Source organism: Vanellus vanellus (assembly GCF_965231255.1).
Source record: "Vanellus vanellus genome assembly, chromosome: 4".
NCBI lineage: Eukaryota > Metazoa > Chordata > Aves > Charadriiformes > Charadriidae > Vanellus > Vanellus vanellus.
This window is the reverse complement of record NC_138909.1, coordinates 80,101,720-80,120,147: the sequence shown is the minus strand read 5'-3', so window position 1 is coordinate 80,120,147 and position 18,428 is coordinate 80,101,720. Positions and strand designations below refer to the sequence as shown.

At 41.2% G+C, this 18,428-nt stretch overlaps 1 protein-coding gene across 1 annotated transcript in view; it reads left to right on the top strand.

Annotated features, from left to right (window-relative positions):
• Positions 1 to 712: 712 nt before the first annotated feature.
• Positions 713 to 18,428, top strand: part of WWC2 (WW and C2 domain containing 2) — a gene marked incomplete at its 5' end in the record, with an annotated part of 105,578 nt that continues 87,862 nt past the window's right edge. The window contains one exon of the mRNA XM_082482635.1: positions 713 to 843. Coding sequence (XP_082338761.1) covers positions 713 to 843 — 131 coding nt within the window. The remainder of the gene's footprint in view (positions 844 to 18,428) is intronic.

The window sequence follows — 18,428 nt, the reverse complement described above, 5'->3', positions numbered from 1 at the left end:
CTCGCCTCACCGCGCCTCAGCCCCTTTCCCGCCGCCTCCCCCCGCCTCAGCCCCTTTCGCGCCGCTCTCCCCCGCCCCGCGGGGCTGGTGGAGGTGACTGAGGGAAGAGGGGGGGGATACGGACGCAGGACTCCCTCACCCTCCCACCTGCCCAAAAAGGCGGCGGGGACGCGGCCGAAGTGCTTCAGCGCCCGGGAGGTGAAAGCACCGGCGGCCGACCCCCTCAGGTGGTTGTCTCTGAGGGAGCACAGCTCGTTCTCCCCCTTCTCCTCCCCTCCGCGCTCCCCCACCGGACGTTTGGTGTCCCGGGGCCTGCCCAGCCCAGCCCAGCCCGGCGGGGGCAGCGCCGGCAGGGTTAACCCTGAGGAATGCGGCGGGAGGAATGTGCATGCAGATGAGATGGATGCTAATCTCATGCTAATGAGCGGCGGCCGCGGCCGCCCGGGGCTCAGCCGGGCTCCCCGCGCCCAGACGGCAGCTGGGCTCCGCCGGCAACCCTGACCCGGGCTGCCGCGGACGCGGGCGAGGCGGCAGCCCCGGCATGGTGGACTGAGCCCCGGCCGCTGAGGAAAGCTTTCCCGAGCTTCCGTGAGCGGCCCGCTGCCCGCCTGCCCCCCCCGCCTCCCGTACACCCCGGTCCCCGGGTGGGGGCTTTTCCCGCTTCCCGGCTTTCTTTCTGTCCCTATGGAGCAGCTACCCCCGCCGCCCGACCATGCCTAGGAAAGCGGGGAATGGGCAGCTCCCCTTACCCGACGGCTGGGAGGAGGCGAGGGATTACGACGGCAAAGTCTTTTACATCGACCATAACACCAAGCAGACCAGCTGGATCGACCCCCGGGACAGGTGGGTGCGCGGGCAGGGGGTCGGCATGGGTTTAATTCCTTGTTTAAGAGTTGATGGGGGGGAGGAAGAGAGCCTGTAGAGCCCTTCCCTAAGGCGACGGGGGGGGGGGGGGGGGGGAGGGGGGGGTGTTGGGGAGTTCCCTACAGGTACCGAAGAGTTTGCGAGTCCCTCCTAAACCGGCGGCGCTGGCTCTTCGCCATCCCCCGGGCGCCACGGAGCGGGGCCGCCTCCCTCCCTGCCTTCCCTCTCTCCCTCCCTGCCGGCTGGCGGAGCCTCCGGGACGCCCGTCCCTCCCCCGTGGGCCTCCCCCCCCCTCCTCCCCCTTCACCCGGGCCCGAAGACCGCCTGCCCCCGCCGCCCGGCCCGGCCCGGCCCGGCGAGCTCTGCCGGGGCAGCGGGAGGCCTGGTGTGCTTCGCTAGGCCTCGGCAAGCCCAAGTCCTCTCTGTCCCGTGTCCCCGTCCCCCCCCGCCGCCATCCCGGGGTTGTTTGCTGCCCTTTCCAGGTTTTCCTGCGCTGTAAATGGGTAAACCTCCTCAGAAAGCGCTTGGGCGAGCGAGGTGACCCGTGCAAAGGCTTCTCGCCCAGGAGGGAGCACCGCAGGTCTTTGGGGAGGAATTCTGCCGCTTTAGGGAGGCTTCGATGGCTGTTTTTAACAGCTGGATGAGAGACCCCCAAGATACCCACTGTAAAACGTGTATTTTACCCAAAGTCCTGAAAAGTAATCAAAACCCCGCAAACTTTGCGTGTATTATGAAAGATAGTGTTGCTATTGAAAACAGTGCCGCCTAATTACCAAAAAAAAAAAAACTTTTAGAAGACATTATAAATTTATGGAATAAGCTGCACTGAATTATAAATGAAGGCCTTGGTTTATATTTCTGCGGTGAAATTGGAAAAGGTAGCTGTGACGAAGCTGGCTGGCTATGAGCTGCACAGGGAGAGTTTTGACAAGCATCACATGCTGTGTGGGGCTCTGTCCTACTTGCTATAACAGCAAATTCCACCAGTGACAAACTTAATACTTAAATTCCTTTGTACTTCAAAACATGTTCAGTACCTTGTAAACATTAGTGAGGTGGTAAGGTATACGGGAGTGTTATTTATTACGCCTGGCTTTCTCAGCTGATTATTTATTTTTTCACCTCAGTGGGTAAAAACTTCTGTTTTGCTGTCTCTAAAAGCAGTGCATTTGAAGTTTTGTTTAGTTTTAGATTTTGTGTTTGCAAAGCAGAATACAAGGTGGTATGATTGAGGTAAAGCAAAATGTGACATTGGAGTGTACTCGTTATAATACCGCCTCATGAGTATAATAATTTAAATTATTCTTTTTTTACACATTCTGTAGTCTGTGAAAGTTCAAGAGTGTTTATGTTTGGTGGTAAAATTGAGTCTTCACTCTCATTAACAGAGTGGACAGTTAAATGAGTAACACTTGAACGTTTGCCATCCTATAAGGATAGGGTAAATCCTATATTAATGAAACAATATCTTGGTTACAGGTGAAAGAGAAATCAAGCTTTGAGACTTGATAATCTGTAATGAGATCTAAGGAAGTAAAGTAAAAAAACCCCTCTTTTTTGGAAAGAGTGATGTTTGGAATAATTGTTAACCTATGTCAGTCATGCAAAACAGAAAGAGGGATTTTGCCCTAGGTGCTCGAGAGAATCCATGCTTTAGTGTACATGGCTCAACTGTGAAGCTGAATTGCCTGCACAGAAAAGAGGCTGGCAACCCCATTTAACGTACAGCTTGCAGTATTTGTATTTACAATATCTGTATTTACAATCTGTATTTATATTGGTGACTTGGTTTGGAAAAGTGAGCAAGAAATGCATGAAAGTCCTGTGATGACTTTGCTCTAGATTCCATTGTATCTTCCAGGTATTTAGAGAATTTCTGTTCAGAAGCCATACAGGACATGATTAGGGCTTGCTGTCAGGAAATCTTCCAAGTTTGTCAATACAATAAAATCTGGATTTGTGCTGTATCTAAAACGTAGCTTAAATTGTCAAAATGAAGATAATAGATTCTACATAAGGACTGAAAACATGTTGCCTTAGTTGATGATACTTTAGGACTTCTTTTTTTTTCAACTATTTCCTCTGGTGGAGGTCATAAAGTTTTCATAATGTACTTGTGGATTATTACAGTACATGGGGTCCTAAAATCTTTCATTTGTAAAGCAAGTGTAGAATAGATAAGTTTTTATGGACAATATTCCTTCTGCTATTGTTACAATGCATTCCCTGGATGATTACATAGAAAAGTTACACTTGATGTTTTAAAATAATTTTTATCCTCTTTGATTTAGAAGATACAAATACTGAAGACTTGTGCTGTGAGACATCAGCCATATGTCTGTGGGTTGCCAGGTGTATTTGAGCACAATTAGGAGCCTCTTTGTTACTGGCTTAAAATATTCATGTCTAGAAATAAGCTGTTGGAAATGCCGTATTTCAAAGCTTCTTGGAAAATTTGGTGTGTGTTTTGTTTTTTTTTTTTTTTTTAAATGTAGTGATGCTTTCTCTCATGTGCTTTTCTAGACTGTTCTGACAGTGCATGTATTTGTTACTGCTTACATGGTGCAGGTCTGTTAATATAATGATAGCCTTGTGTACAGCTGTGAGAAGAACCCTCACATCAGCTTCAAGCTTGGAGCTCAGTTTTCAGTTTTGCCCACTTCATTTATCTGAGTAATCCCATTGACATTAGAGAATCTCACACTTGTAAGGGCAAGAGTGACTTGGCTTGTTGTGTTTTAGGAGTGTTGTGGAAGCTATTTGAATTGCTCTGTTCTTCAGGGTTTTTTAATGTTTTGAACTATTCAACAGTGTTTTTTCTCTCCAAATGCTTAGAGTACTGTGTTGGTTTGTTTTGAAGACTGGTGGCCCAAAAGAGAGGGCACTTTAAGATATAGTGTAAGGAAGAGAAACATAAAGGCAAGAATGTGGGAGTTGTAGTAACATTTTCACTTGCTAAAGATGTTATTTTTTTTTGTTTATGACTCCTCCAAGCTACAGCAAACCTGAGAACTCTCTGATCTTGACAGTTCTTTGGAAACTGGTTTCTTGTAAGAACAGCAATAGCCCAAAATAAAAATTGTATCCTGCTACTACTTGACAAAATTATAAAAAGACAACTAGGGACTGAAGAGGATGAGCCAGATGAAAAGGTGAGAAAGGGTTAGAGGAATTAATAGTTTTCTTTGAAGTTCCCTTGAAACTCCTTCAAGTTCCTAGGATATTGAGTTACAGTAAGGTGTTGGTGTGGTTTTTTTTTCTGATAGACAGTTAAGAGGGGCTTGGGGTGGTGACAAATTTAAAAAAGAAAATTTTTCATTTTTTCTATTGTTCAACATACTTTAAGTAGACCTCATCTTTGTTGTATTCCTTAGTGGAACCAACAGAGTAAAGCACCAAGGAGGAGTGGAATAGGCAATAGGAATCTCTGTACCCTCAAATCTTAAGCAGTTGGATGATGTATGTTTTTTTCACCAGGAATGCAGGGCATCTCATATCTTGGTTTGTACATAGTAAATGGTCCGTGCTCCACTCCTAATCACCACTGACTCAAAACAGATTTTTTATTTTTTTTTTAAAGCTTGCCTAAAATGAGTTCCACATCACAAATTCTGAAGCTGTAAGTGATCTTTTTTTAACTGTTTATCTGCACTCCTGTCAGAGTGGTAAGGAGTAAGCTGCTATGAAAACAAAACTATCCTTTCGCTTCTCTTTCCACTGTGGAGAAAAATCTGTTTAAAATCTATTTGTATTTTTGAAGTAGTTTGTAGTATACTTCTACTAGAATGTTTCTAGAGTAGCTAACTATATAACCAAGAAAGTACTTGAGAAATATTTGATGTGCAGAAACCAGAGAACTCTACAAGTTAAGAGATTGTGAAAGGGTTTTCTTCATGGTGATGTGGAGAGGGAATGCAGTTTCCATTGCTGCTTTCATCTTTTGGGGAGGTGAAAACACTACAATTTTATTATGGAATTCTGTAACTTGTGCAAGATTTGTCTGAATTAGAATGCTTATTAGGTTTCAGCAATTAAATGTTGCGAGCCCTTTCCCCTTAGAAAAGAAAGTCACTTTGTTCTTTACCTTTTTCACTGGGACTTGCTTTCTCTTGTCCTATGAACAGCAGAGGCTGTGAGGAGGGAAGATACTCAGCTTGAAGTTACTTGAGCAGGAAGACTTTCATCCTGTCTCTTTCCTGGGCACTACCGTAGCTCAGGGGTGCGTGGTAGAAGGCTTCCAGTCGCAGTGGAGACTCGGAGAAATAGGAGGCATATAAGATACTGAGCTGGTAAAAGTTAAAAGTAGCAAATAAGAGGCAAGCGGAAGAGGGAACAGCGTGATGGGAGGCATCATCAGAGATTGGAAAATACATTTGGATTGATTCTTTTTTGCATGGAAGTAAAGCTGTGTTGTGACAAATGAGTAGAATAACTTTTACTGTCTGAAGTGTCTGGTGTCTGAGGCAAGTACAGTTCTGTATGAAACTGGTGATTGCAGGACTTCAGCTAGAACAGGAGAAAATTCTGAAATGTTAAAACCTCTGGGTGGGAGGGAACAAAATTTAGGCAAGAAATAGGAGTATGATTCATCTGTCCTTTGAAGAATAATGATGTTAAATTGAAGTGTTAGTCATTATGAAAGTGATGAATCTTAATTCTGTTTTAAGTGCAAATCTCAACATTGCTGATTTAAGGTACAACTAGAGCAAGTACCTGATAAGTCCTTTCCTTAGGTTGCTGCTTGCTAAGAATGAATTTAATGGGAAACCATCACTGAAAGGCTCCCTTTCTCATTCCCTTTCTATTTTCCCTTGCATCTCCCTTGTTTGCTTGTAGCTGAGGAGGGAGTGGGGCTTTCATGTTTTTGGTGGCATGGAGCTGTTGAATGATTACCTTAACATATCTTATGAAATTCTAACCTTAATAAGAAATAGTCACCTATCTATTTGGGAAAAATCAAGAGAGGATCATTTGATGACACTCCAAGATGTACAACTTGCAATAGTGAGATAGAACAATGATTTTTTTCCCCCAAATATCTTTTTCTGCCTTGTTTCATCCTGTAGTGTAATTTGCTGGTTTTTATCCTAATTCCACATAATTTGTTCTTGTCTCCCTGTCTGCTCAGGAATGTGCATATTCCCTGTGAAACTGTCTGGTACCTCATTTTGGTTTCAGTGACAGGTTGGGAACTGCTTTAACTTAATTGATGTATATTTATTCAAAATAAAACCCGTGATGCAAGTACTGAACTCGCAATGAGAGACTAGCTGTGTCTGAACTTCTGACACCTTCATTTGTTTATCCAGTGTAAAGTAGAATTCTAATATTACAGTGCTAATATAGCTGTGATAGCATCAGACAGTGCTAAAATACATAGTGGTTGCCTATGTGGGTTTTTTAACCAGTCTGTCATTTGCTTGGGACTATGTGTTGTTGATTTTAGCATTAGTGAAAATGGCTACGGTAACTCTGAGATAACGCTTTTATTCTTTATTTCTCTAGAAGTGATAGGGCTGCTCTGTATCTTTCATCTCAGAGCATGTGAAGTTAACAAGTCAGGAAATGCTATGGAGTATTTGCTTCTGTGTGCAAAATATGTATCACTGGTTAAAGCCAAGGACTGTGACCTGGTATGTAAAGTGGGGCAAGTGGTCTAGACTGTGGTTTATCCAGACCTGGGTCTGTAGTACTTGCCTTCTGGAGCTATTTCGATTAAAACCGATCTTGACTTACAAGATAGTGTTACTGTAGTTGTCATGCACCATGTAAGCCTTAATGAGAAGTTGTGCACATGAAGGAAAATAGACCTTTCCTCAAATGAATGGAGCTGACCTGTTTGCTAGAGATGTCGTACTACAATATGGGAATACTTCAGAACTATCTTATATTTTCAGAGAAGGGGAACTGGCTTTAATTTGAAGTAATGACTGTGAAAGAAGTTTTCATTTTTACAGGTAAGGTTCAATACATAGATCAAATAAATTATTTACAGCTTTAGAGATCTGTACAGATTACATTAGGAGTTCTTCTTTTTCTCTGGTTAAATAACTTGTCTTCAAGCCTTTGGTTAATATTCTAAGCTTTGAAGATGTTATTAAGGTTATTAGAATAAGATAAGAGGATTTCGCTACTTCCACTTAGTAATGTTGGTAAAATCTAGAGACAAGTTGAATTTTGTGAAATGAGTTTTGTTTTGGTTTTCTTGCTACTTTTTTTCTTTTTAGCCTAAAAAAAGTTACAGGTATTTGAGATCTCACAATTTTAATATCACACAGATGACTAAAAACTAGAATACTACTCATGGCAGTAATGGAAAAGGTTGAAAATGGACAAACATACAGTTATATTTCCATGGTGACACATTTTCAGAAAAGCATTGTTTTTATTCGTGCCAAGATTCCACAAGTGTTATGTAGGGATGTGTAAATTCTTATTACAGCAACCTGCAAGGGAAGTAGAAAAGGGTTGTAGAGGGGTAATGCAGCCCACTGGTTCTGCATTGTCATGGTTCTGTTTACCTGTCCCTCTCCTGCCACCAAGTAATAAACTCACCCCAGCAGATGATTTGGCTAGAATTACCCCCCCTTGTTTTTAAGGTTGTTTTCCATCAGAATCAGCTTGTTGTGTCCCTGAATGGATGCTAATGCTGGTGTGAGGCAGGAGGGAAGTCCAGAGCTGGGAGCAAAAGGAGAGAGTGGTGCTGTAAAAACCAAGACGCAGATCAATCGTAGCTGCCATGGAACTGTCGTCTTAGGTGTCCCTTTCTTTTGTTGGCTTTCTCCATTGTTTTCTTGTAAGTGTCTTTGTGTTCACCTTTGCTTTCCTGTGAACCAGCAGTACAACTTTCACAGACATCTTGATCCTAAACATGTTTTGTCACCAAGAAACCTTTATGATGTTACAAACTTTTTACTGGCTTTTTAGATGTTTGTTACTGTGAAGCTCTTGTTGAAGAGAAATTTTGTCATTGCACGGTTGCAGAATTAGATCGTTTTCCAGGAATGTGCTGCTGTTGACAATATGCTTATGAATAGCTGATTTCTACTGTGTATGAAAGTAGATCAGAAATTCTTTGACTTTGGTGCATTTTTTTTCCTAATTATTCATAAAACAGGTTTTAAACTGCTGCAAAGTGTCTCACCAGAGCGATGGTGTAATTCAAGACTTTTGAATGTTTTATTGTGTGAAGCAAACTGGAGGCATTAGCCTTCAGGTATTTGAAGGAGTCACCTGTATGGACAAACTGACTTGTCCTTCATTTGGAAGGAGCAGTTACTGGCTGAAAAAGGGAGTGATACAGTAGTTACGGTTTTCCTTTTGTGTTGCTTTGAGTATTTTGCAAGGTTTTGCTTTGTGGGTGTAGGGTTTTTGTCTTTTTAAATAGCAGAATTTGAGCATTGCTGAATACTATTGCTCTTCCCAGTGACTTTTCCTGTGCAAAACCATTAGTGATAGTGAAGTTCCTACCTGATGAAGTCAATCTTTCTCTTGTTTTTAAAAAGTGATGAAAGGGCTTCTTGGGGGATGAGATTGCCCCCCCCCCCCACCCCGCCCCTTCTTTAAGTGTACCTTTTTCAGGCTAATTTGCTTTTGGAGTTTTTTTGTTGGTTAGGACTTCTGGGCTAGAGGCAGTCTGTCGGTGGTATGAATGTATTCTGTCAACTGAAACAATCATTTGCATCTCACAGAACAAGATCTGATGCTATCCTTTGAACCTGGATACTGTTTGTACTTGAAGAAAGGCAACTTTATCTCATCAACTCTGAATGCATATTGTATTCAAAGTAGTTGTTTGGGTATGTAAAGACATATTGTCTTGGGAGAGCAAACTCAAATTTCTGCATACTCTTGCTGCATGCTATACAATACTGTATGTTGGACCTGCTTTGGTATGTCTGTGCTATTTTTCTTAATTAATTAATTCAAACTTCAATCTTTATTTGAAAACCAAAAAGAACAACCATACTGGGATGCATTCCATAATATGCTGTTTGTTCTGATAATCAGGCTTTAAGTGGCTAGAAATACCTTTTTTTTTTTTTTTTTTTCGTTTGGTGTAGAGGAAAAGATCTGGAAGAATCTATATTTTAACTAAATCCTGCTAAGACGCTCTTTGTATTAGCAACTTTTGTGTGTTGTTAATGAAGGAACAGTACTTTACACACCTATTGTTTCTTTTTAAAGTACTTTTATGTGCTAAACTGTAGTCTTGTCCAGATAAGCATGTTTTACAGCTGTATGGGACCGAATTATGCTTTTTGTATACTCTTTGGGATGTATTCCCAGGTGTACCAAAGCCTACTGTCCATCCAAATCTGACTCACATATTCCCAAGACCTATACAATGTGTACTCGGTGTGTTCACATATTACCAAAAAGAAAAGTCAGGTCCTTTTAACTGATTCTGTCAACGCTGTCTTAACACATTATGCCATCTTGTATAGCAATTTGTGATTAATTTTCAAGTATGACCTTCCAAAAGTTATGTATGATTGTATTTTTTTCTGAGGCATTGCAGTGATTTAATCACATTCCCAGTAATGGACAGTTTTATTGTCTGCGGGATCTGACCTAAATGGTATTTTGTTTCTTTTGTTGCTTGCGTCTTTTGGTGCAAAGACTAGCACTTACCCGCCCATTCTAGCTTGGATGGAGTTGTACAGTGGTGAACAGTTCTAGTTTGGAGTGCTGTGGACTTCTCTGAGAGATTTCCAGAATAAGCTATGATACGAGTTTAAGGCCCCAAACTATTCAGTACTAAATTCCAGAGTGAACAGTGACAAACTGCCAAATCTGGAATTGGAATGTCCATAGAGTTGGAGTGAAATAGAGAAAACAGGATGCTACTCAGATGATGTGATCTCTGAGGGTCTGACTTGAATTTCACCCTTCTGAAGTAAATACTAACTTTTCCTTTAATTTAGTGGATTGGAATGTAGACCATTAGAGAAGTCCCAGAAATCAAGGTCTCTTCTTCTGTGTTTCTATATCTTAATGTTCCTGGACAGTAGGAGTTTTGCCAAAGTTTTTCGTATTTCCCACATTCTTTTGCAGTTGCTAGCTTTGTTTTGCACAGAAGTGGCAGGCCGAGGTAGTGCGTTAGTGGGTTACAGCATGAAGAAGGATTATTTGGAATGGAAGTATTAAATATTTAAAATATGTTTTGCTGGAGCATTGAGTAGTAAATGACTGCACATAAGAGGGTGCAATTCAAGACAGCAACCTGACAAGGAGTGAAGACCTCTTTCTGTCATGTTGTGAGTATTGCAGTGTTTGAAATGAACTGTTAACACATTTACAATCATTCTGGTGAACAGTTGAATGCTGTGGATGTGAATAATCATCCGAGACCTCTACAGGACATTCCTGAAATAGTGTTCAAATGACTAGAGAAATTATGGGATGCAGCAAAGCACACAAACACCCTAAGCCTTTTAGTCAGGCCAGTGCGGTCAGTGGCTTACTACTGCAGTAAGTAAGGCTTAATATGCAGGAACTCACACAGTAAACAGGTGCTTTGTTCAAGTTTCTGAGTTTTGCATGTTCTTTTCTGGTTTTCCTCTGTTATTTATAATCCCTAGGCTCTCTTTTTATACCTACTCTTTGAGAGAAAGACTTAAGTGAACTAGTTTGAGGTGTGCTAAGGAGTTGTAAATTGGCTACACTGCTGTGTTACCTAAATTAATGATACTATGATCTAGAAGCTGAATTGCTTATAGCAAAACAAGTTGTTACGGTGATATGGATAAGGCTTTTTGGTTCTTGCTTACATTCTCGGTTGCTTGTATGGTGGTTGTTCTGCCTCGCTTGCCAGCATGGCTTACAATGATCTAAAATGAGCCATGGACTTCCGTGCTGTGGCAGGTTGCTGATTTGCATTCAAGACCTGGCTGACCCATTTGCTCAGAATACATGAAAGCCATCAAAACTTTATTTTTCCAGGCAAGATTTTGGCAAGGAAATAAGCCTTGAGGACAAATGTAGAATAGTTAAGGGTTTTGTCTTAAAAATCTTTAGGACCTCCTATACTTGATATTTCATGTCCTTTTTTTGCCAGTCGGGTTTTTCTGAAAAGTTGTAAGGTATCTTCTTTCTGGTCATAGTTGTCGTACCTAACATGGCTAGTATTTTAATAATATATAAAGAGTATGGGGAAAAAAAAAAGGGGGGGGGGGGGGGGATGATACAAAGTAGTGTTCCCATAATCAGCACTTCATTTTTCATTTTATTGTTGATTTGGTAGATGTAGGAGGTAGTTAAGCAGCTTCAGCCAGTTGTCTGAAGTTCTTGTGAAACGCTTTTCACTGCAGGCATCTGGTGTTGAGGAGTGACTACTTATCAGAGGACCCTCCTTGTGGTAGGACTGTTGTTGCTTATTGAGGTAGTAGGTTTCTAACAGATATTTTGGGAACCCCTCTTTAAGACATGCAGTGATGTTTAAAACTGATGTTGCACTGATGACGAACACAGTAACGAATCATGCAAAGTTTCAGATGGCCTTGATGATAGTGATGTCCTGATGGGGCTATTTTGATTACATGAAAAACTGTGTAAGAACTTAGTAGTTAACTTTAAGCATAAGATGATTGGATACTTTCAAAAATTTTGAAGGACAATAAGCTTAAAGGAAGACATTACTTTTTCTCAGCCTTTTAGACCAATACATGGAATTAATCTCTCCACAGGAAGTAATCTATGTAGATGCTTTAATAAAAGGAAACTATATTGTAGGCAGAGGAACTTGTGAAATCTGATATATTTTTTCCTGTAGGTGTATTATTTGTGCTAGATAGCAAGCTCTGGTTGGAGGTATTCCACTGCAGAGTGTTTATAATTTTTTTTTCTTGAGCTCTCTTCTTCCACTTTTCATGTCATGAGAATACTCCGATGCCTCGCAGAAGTTGAACTAGCTGTTTTTTAGACTCTTAGGGACAAAGAGATTTTATACTAATATTTTCTGCAGCTTCTCCATCCTTCAGTGACTCGTAATGCCAAGATGAGGTTTGATCCTGACATAAGAATGGCTACATCTAAACAGAAATAAGTGTGTCAGGACATACCCTGGCAACCTAGTCCCACAGTCAGCTGAACTGTCGTCCTGACCAGAACAGGTTGTAGCTCTCTTTTGGCCCAGCTGATCCAGAAGTCAGCGTGGAGAGATAGGATTGGTACTTAACCAAGTTTCAGTTCATTACAGAGTGTCTAGCAACTCAGGTGATCAGAAGCCCTCACAACCCCCACCTTTCTCAGTTGAAATGTAGCCAAAGAGTGCTACCTTTGTTTTTCTCCTCGGGGTATCTTCTTTGGCTGTCTATCAGCCTGACATTGCTTGATGATGAAGGTAAAAAGGAATATTGGGGTGGCAAAATCTTTCAAGCTGCCCATCCGTATACTGGGCAATCTTTTCTGTTTTCAAGAATGTCTACATTGAAGTCATAGAATTCTGAGCTTATCGAGAAGGAGGGTAAATAAATTTCTTGCTGCTGTGGACAAACTCTCATCAAGGTCCAAGCTAGGCAATTTAAGGACAGGTTTGCCATCTGTAGTGTTGAGACCTTTGGCTCTGCTGTAGAAATAGCCTAAGAATATACTAGGTAATGGAAATCAGATATTAAGTTGGAAGAGAGAAGAGTGGGCACAGAATCTGTATGATAATTAACAGTCTGTTTCTTTTTTAAATTTTTAAATTAAAAAGGAGGAAACTCAGGATTTTACAAAATCCACGTTTCCTGTTCTGTTTCAGAGTAATAAATTAGTGCACTGCTGTATTTCAATTCTGCCTATCTATTTGAGATATATTTGATTTTCAGGTGAAAACATCTTTAAGTTTCAGAGAATAAAATGGTTCATGATACAATATGATTGGGGCAGTATTCAGCTGACACTTGACAGCTCAGGTGGTCTGATGCTCAAATGAATTTATGAAAGAGAGAAATGAGACTAGCAGACATTGAAGTCTTGATTTCATGAAAAAAATTTTGTGCTAGTAAAGACTGAAGATATTTCCCTTTCCACCTTTTGTTTCTGTTTGACACCACTCCCTTCAGTTGTATGACACAGCTGTTTGTGTTACTTTGCTGTGAACCAGAGTAGAAAGGCTTAAAATCAGCAAGAGTAAAGTTAAAAAAAAATCCTATTAAAGGTCATATCACAACAAAAGCTTATAGTACTGTTGCATCAGTGAGAAATGAATTTACCTCCTTATTTATTTATTTAGAAAAGATGGATCATGTTCCTTAAACTAGCTTTGGTACTGAAGTCGTCATCTTTTGAAAGCACAATCTCTGGATGATGTGGAGACTAAGGATAAATTAGGGACAGAATGCATACCAAATGAATACTGACTTTGTTTGGTCTTCCATACAAATGTATGGAAGACCATACTTCACATACAAAAGTATGTGAAAGTAACAGCAGGCAACTGATGAAAGTTAGGTTTTTTTAAATGGAAACCACAGTGGTTTAACGTGGAAATAGAATTAGTACTGTTCATTACGTTGAAACTGATGGGCCAATATATAATCTGTATCCCAGAAGAGCTTCAAAAATAATTGCAAATGGAATTCAGTGATTTACTGAATCAAAAAAAATTGGCAGGGTAGACTGAGATTTGTGGGCAAACATTAGCACAGGTTGTCCTGAGTGGTTGTGGGCATGACTCAGAGCAACCTGGTCTGATTTCAGAGTTGTCCTGCATTGGGCAGGATGTTGGACCAGGTGACCTTCCAGAGGTTCCCTCCCACGTACATTATTCTATGATTACCTTTTTTTTTTTTTAAAGGGGGAAAAGAGTTTTCTGGGAAGGACTGACCTGCTGTTACTAAAAGCAAGTATTTCAGGATTTTATAACTGGCCTTTCCTCCATTAGTTACCAGGCATATATGGCTAGATGCGGCTGTGTCAGGGTTAGATCATCAAATTACCTAAACATAGAATCATAGAATGGTTTAGGTTGGAAAGGACCTTGAAGATCATAGAGTTCCAACCCCCCTGCCATAGGCAAGGACACCTCCCATTAGACCAAGTTGCCCAAGGCCACGTCCAGCCTGGCCATGAATACCTCCAGGGATGGGGGCTCAACAACCTCTCTGGGCAACATGTTCCAGTCCCTTACTACCCTCAAAGTAAAAAATTTCTTCCTAATGTTTAATCTGAACCTACCCTCTTCCAGTTTAAAGCCATTCCCCCTCATCCTATCACTACATGCCCCAGTAAAGAGTCCTTCCCCAGCTCTCCTGTAGGCCCCCTTTAGGGACTGGAAGGCTGCAATAAGATCTTCCCGGAGCCTTCTCTTCTCCAGGCTGAACAGCCCCAACTCTCTTGGCCTCTCCTCATAGGAGAGGTGCTCCAGCCCTTGGATCATCCTCGTGGCTCTCCTCTGGACATGCTCCAGCAGGTCCGTGTCCTTCTTCTGTTGGGGACTCCAGAGCTGGAGGCAATACTCCAGGTGGGGTCTCATGAGAGTGGAGTGGAGGGGCAGAATCACCTTTGACCTGCTGGCCACACTTCTTCTGATGCAGCCCAGGATACAGTTGGCCTTCTGGGCTGCGATCGCACACTGCTGGCTCATGTTGAGCTTCTCATCAATGAGGACCCCCAGGTCCTTCTCCTCAGGGCTGCTCTCCAGCCATTCCCCACCGAGCCTGTATTTGTGCTTGGGATTGCCCCGACCCAGATGTAAGACCTTGCACTTGGCCTTGTTGAACTGCATGAGGTTGGCTTGGGCCCACCTCTCCAGCCTGTCCAGGTCCCTCTGGATGGCATCCCTCCCCTCCGGTGTGTCTACCTCACCAGAGGGCTTGGTATCATTTGCAAACTTGCTGAGGGTGCACTCGACCCCACTGTCCATGTCGCCGACAAAGATGTTGAACAGTACAGGTCCCAGTATTTTGGAAAAGACTAGTTTCAGAGAAGTAATATGTTGATGTAATCTGTTTAAATTCAAGGAAAGCACTTATTACCATACTTTGACATGAAGTCTTTAATCCCAAACACCTATGCCTTTAATGGAAAACTTAGGTGATGATCAAGTACCTGCAGATGAAAATGTGCTATACTGGAATGGGAATTACGAATGCAGTGGGAGGTTACTAGTGGTGTTTTGCAGTATAATGATAGTAACTCAACCGCTGTCCACTTTTGTGGTGTCTGTAAAATGACTTTTTGCTCTAGTTATCAATCCTACAAGCAAAAGTAATTAAAAAAGTAAAAATTAAATTTCCTTCTCGCTTTGAAGACCAGCTCTGCTTTATGTGGTTTCAATATAAATCTCCAACACCCAGGAGTTAGCATGTAATTCTAACAACTTGAATTTTAGAATTTGATGGGGAAAATGTATATTACATCGAGTGATGGGTTGATTAAAGATACTTGTGTGTGGGCTACATTATTTGCAGTGTAATGTTAAAGTTACTACTACTAAATGTACTAGAAGCATCTAGTTAAGATTTTTTTTTTTCCTATTCCTTCAAATGTGACTTTGGAAGGGACAGCATTTTAAAGTTTGTTCCAGAAAGCACTTTCAGAGATGGATGATTGAAAACAACTCTCCTGAATGGCACCTTGCTGTACTTCATAGATCATAACAGCTTTTATTCACCACTGTGATTGTTTTTTAAATTACTACCTGTGGATGAATACTTGAAAGAATTGGCCTGCTGGCTGCATATTTGGTTTGATTGGGGGCTATCTTGAAGTTGCCTTTAAATTACATGGGGTTCTTGATGATCCTAGCATTTTCTAATCTTTATACTGCTTGGATTGCTTTGTTTCTTTGATTCTTGCAATTTTAGGAAGAATAATAATTCTATCTTTAATTTTTTTTTCTTGTTAAAAAGAAGTGTGTTATTTCAAGCTAAGATATACAGAGATGCTTCTTTTAAGAATTGTAAAGTTGCTGGGGTTTTTTGTGTTATTTTTCCACTGGAAGCTGTAAATTATGTAATGAATAATTATTGTACTAATAGTTGCTGACGGACTGGAAACTGTTTAACTTATAAGAAATGCATTTGTCACAGGGAAAGCTCCAAGTGACATCCATAACAGTGGTGTACAAAAGCAATATTACTTTAATACTTTATTGTAAATACCAATATGGCAGTAGTGTGCTACATGTTTTTCCACAGATGGATGTTTCATTGGACTGTCACTAACAGGCAGAAGAAAAAAAAGAAAATGAATGTCATAAGACAAAGTTCACAGTTGAAGTTGGTTGAAATATTTTGAATAAACAGTTTTTTTTTTTTTTCAGAAGTTGCAGTATTAAGTCTGTATAAAATGTTCCATTCTCCTGTTTTGATTAAAAATTATTGTCAGAGGCCCTTTTGGGAGTGTAAAAGATAGGGAAGATTTTATTGGTTGTTAGTCAGGGTACTGGTCTGGAATGTGAAAGAATCAGATTCCGGTCCCTTTCCTGATTTGGAGCGACAGTGCTGTTGAAAAGTCATCTTCCCTGACTGAATGAGACAACAAGGTACCTGAGCGTCCCAGGCCTCTTTCCTGAACTGCCATAACCCAAGGCAATGAGAAAATCTAGATTTCAGTTTTGAAAATGGAACACTTTGAAAATTTTCTTGGGGGGAAAAGCAGGCAAATAAATAAAAAGAAACAATGCTGTAGAAATTCCCGTGAAATGTAATTGTTGTTCTCTAGATAGCACTGAGAGGTGTGCCTATCACTAGAAATATTTAACCAATCAAAGACTCTCCGTAATCTCCATAAATTCCTCTCAGATTTTTATCAAGAGCAATTCCCAGCTTCAGTTGCCGTGTCCTGTGTGCCCTCTGTTCCCAGTATTTGATCTTTTCCCTTTTCATTCAGAAAACAGCTCAAGTGAATAAGCAGAAAGGAGTGAGATGCAAAGAGTGGGTCTTAGCCTGTTCAAATAATATCACCCTGTCTGTATGAATAGTATGGAATAAATAAAAGGTAGGTAAGGGTGATGGCAGTAGGAAAATGCAACGTATTTTAAATGCCTTGAAGTCCACAATACATTTTAGCTTGTTGCAGCTTAACAACACAACTAGGATTGTTAGCGACTGGCAGGAGGAGCACAATTTTGGACCACAAAGATGTGCTTAGCCCGGCCCTCCTTTGCAGATTCCCAAAAACTGAGTTCAGAAGGCTCTAGCTGGGTCTTGGGCTACCTATGTGCTTTGAAATTGTTCTCCCCCTTCTGCTTTCTTTTTCTGACGTGTATAGCAGCTGGAGGAAGGAAAGCAGAAGGAACAAAGACATCAGGGTTGGAGTGTTTCAGTGTTGTCCTAGTCGGGAGTTTGCAGACTACAGACATCCCCCATACCTCAGCTGAGGGGTTTCTCTGGCCCTTCTCTACCTTGTTCTGCACCTAGTAGCTGCAAATCATGCTGGGCAAGCTATACTGTGCTCTACTGACAAATAGACTTAGCCTAATGTGAGTATCACAGGAGCTTCGTGCTTTGGCTGTGTCCTTACTGTCTGAAGCAGTTATCTCAGTTACAGCCCGTTCACAGGTACTTGGGCCACCCATGAAGGACTTTGGTTATAGCCTAAGTAAGCATAGTGAGTGTCAGTACAGTAAATGTCCTTTGGACATCAATTAAGTTTCCTAGTCAGGTTTGTTAAAGTAAGAGATTTTGTCTTCCCAAAGAGCCCAGTGAAAGGATCAAAAAATGTTCTAGCCTGCTTTTTTTTTTTTTAGCTGGCACAGTGGATTGCTGTGCTTCATCAACCAGACTAATTCCTTGGCTGCCAGTGAGGGTCACCAAGCACTGCTGCTTCCTTGCGAATCTTCCAGCAGCTGGCTGTAGAGGGACAACAGGAAGAATAATCTAGGCATGGCAAAATAAGAAGGCAACACTGTTAGTTACTTTGCAAACTCTATTCGTCTCTGTTGCTCAGGGCTGTACATTTCTTCTGCAGGTTCTGGTCAAATGAAGCCAGGTGTCATTATCAAAAACTAAATGTGGTGGTTTCAGGGTTGTTTTGTTTTCTTTTCTTTTCTGTGGTTATTAGGTTTCCAAATAAAAGATGTCTGCTGTTATGATTAGATTCTTGAAGGCAGAAGTCACTTCTAGACAGAATGTCTTGTATGTATTGATGCAGAAATGCTAATAATGGTTGAAATACTGTAATGTTAAGAAATGAGCAGTGCTGTTGCTCCACTGGTACCCAGAGCCTGCTCCGGTACCGTTCCGTTGATGTCTCTAGTTCTTTAAGTGATATTGCTATTTATGTAAGTTTATGTAAACAAAGCCAGAGCCCTTGTTACACTCTGTTTATTGTAAATACAAAGGATAGAAATACAAAGACTTTAACACAGAGAAGGCAATAATGTACGGAGAGAAGATGTGATGGGCAAAATAAATGCTTTTTGTATCTTTGGCATGAAACGGCGCAGTCAGCAAAAAAGACAGAACTTAGACCCTTTCACCTGGACTTCCAATAAGGAGCAGTTTTTCCACTATTTGTTTGGTGTAAAAACTGATGAAACACTGAAACTGGTTTGGGAGAAGATAAAATTACAATATACTGAAAACATCAGCGGAGAGCTATGCAGATCACCTTTAGGAAGGAGTGCAAGT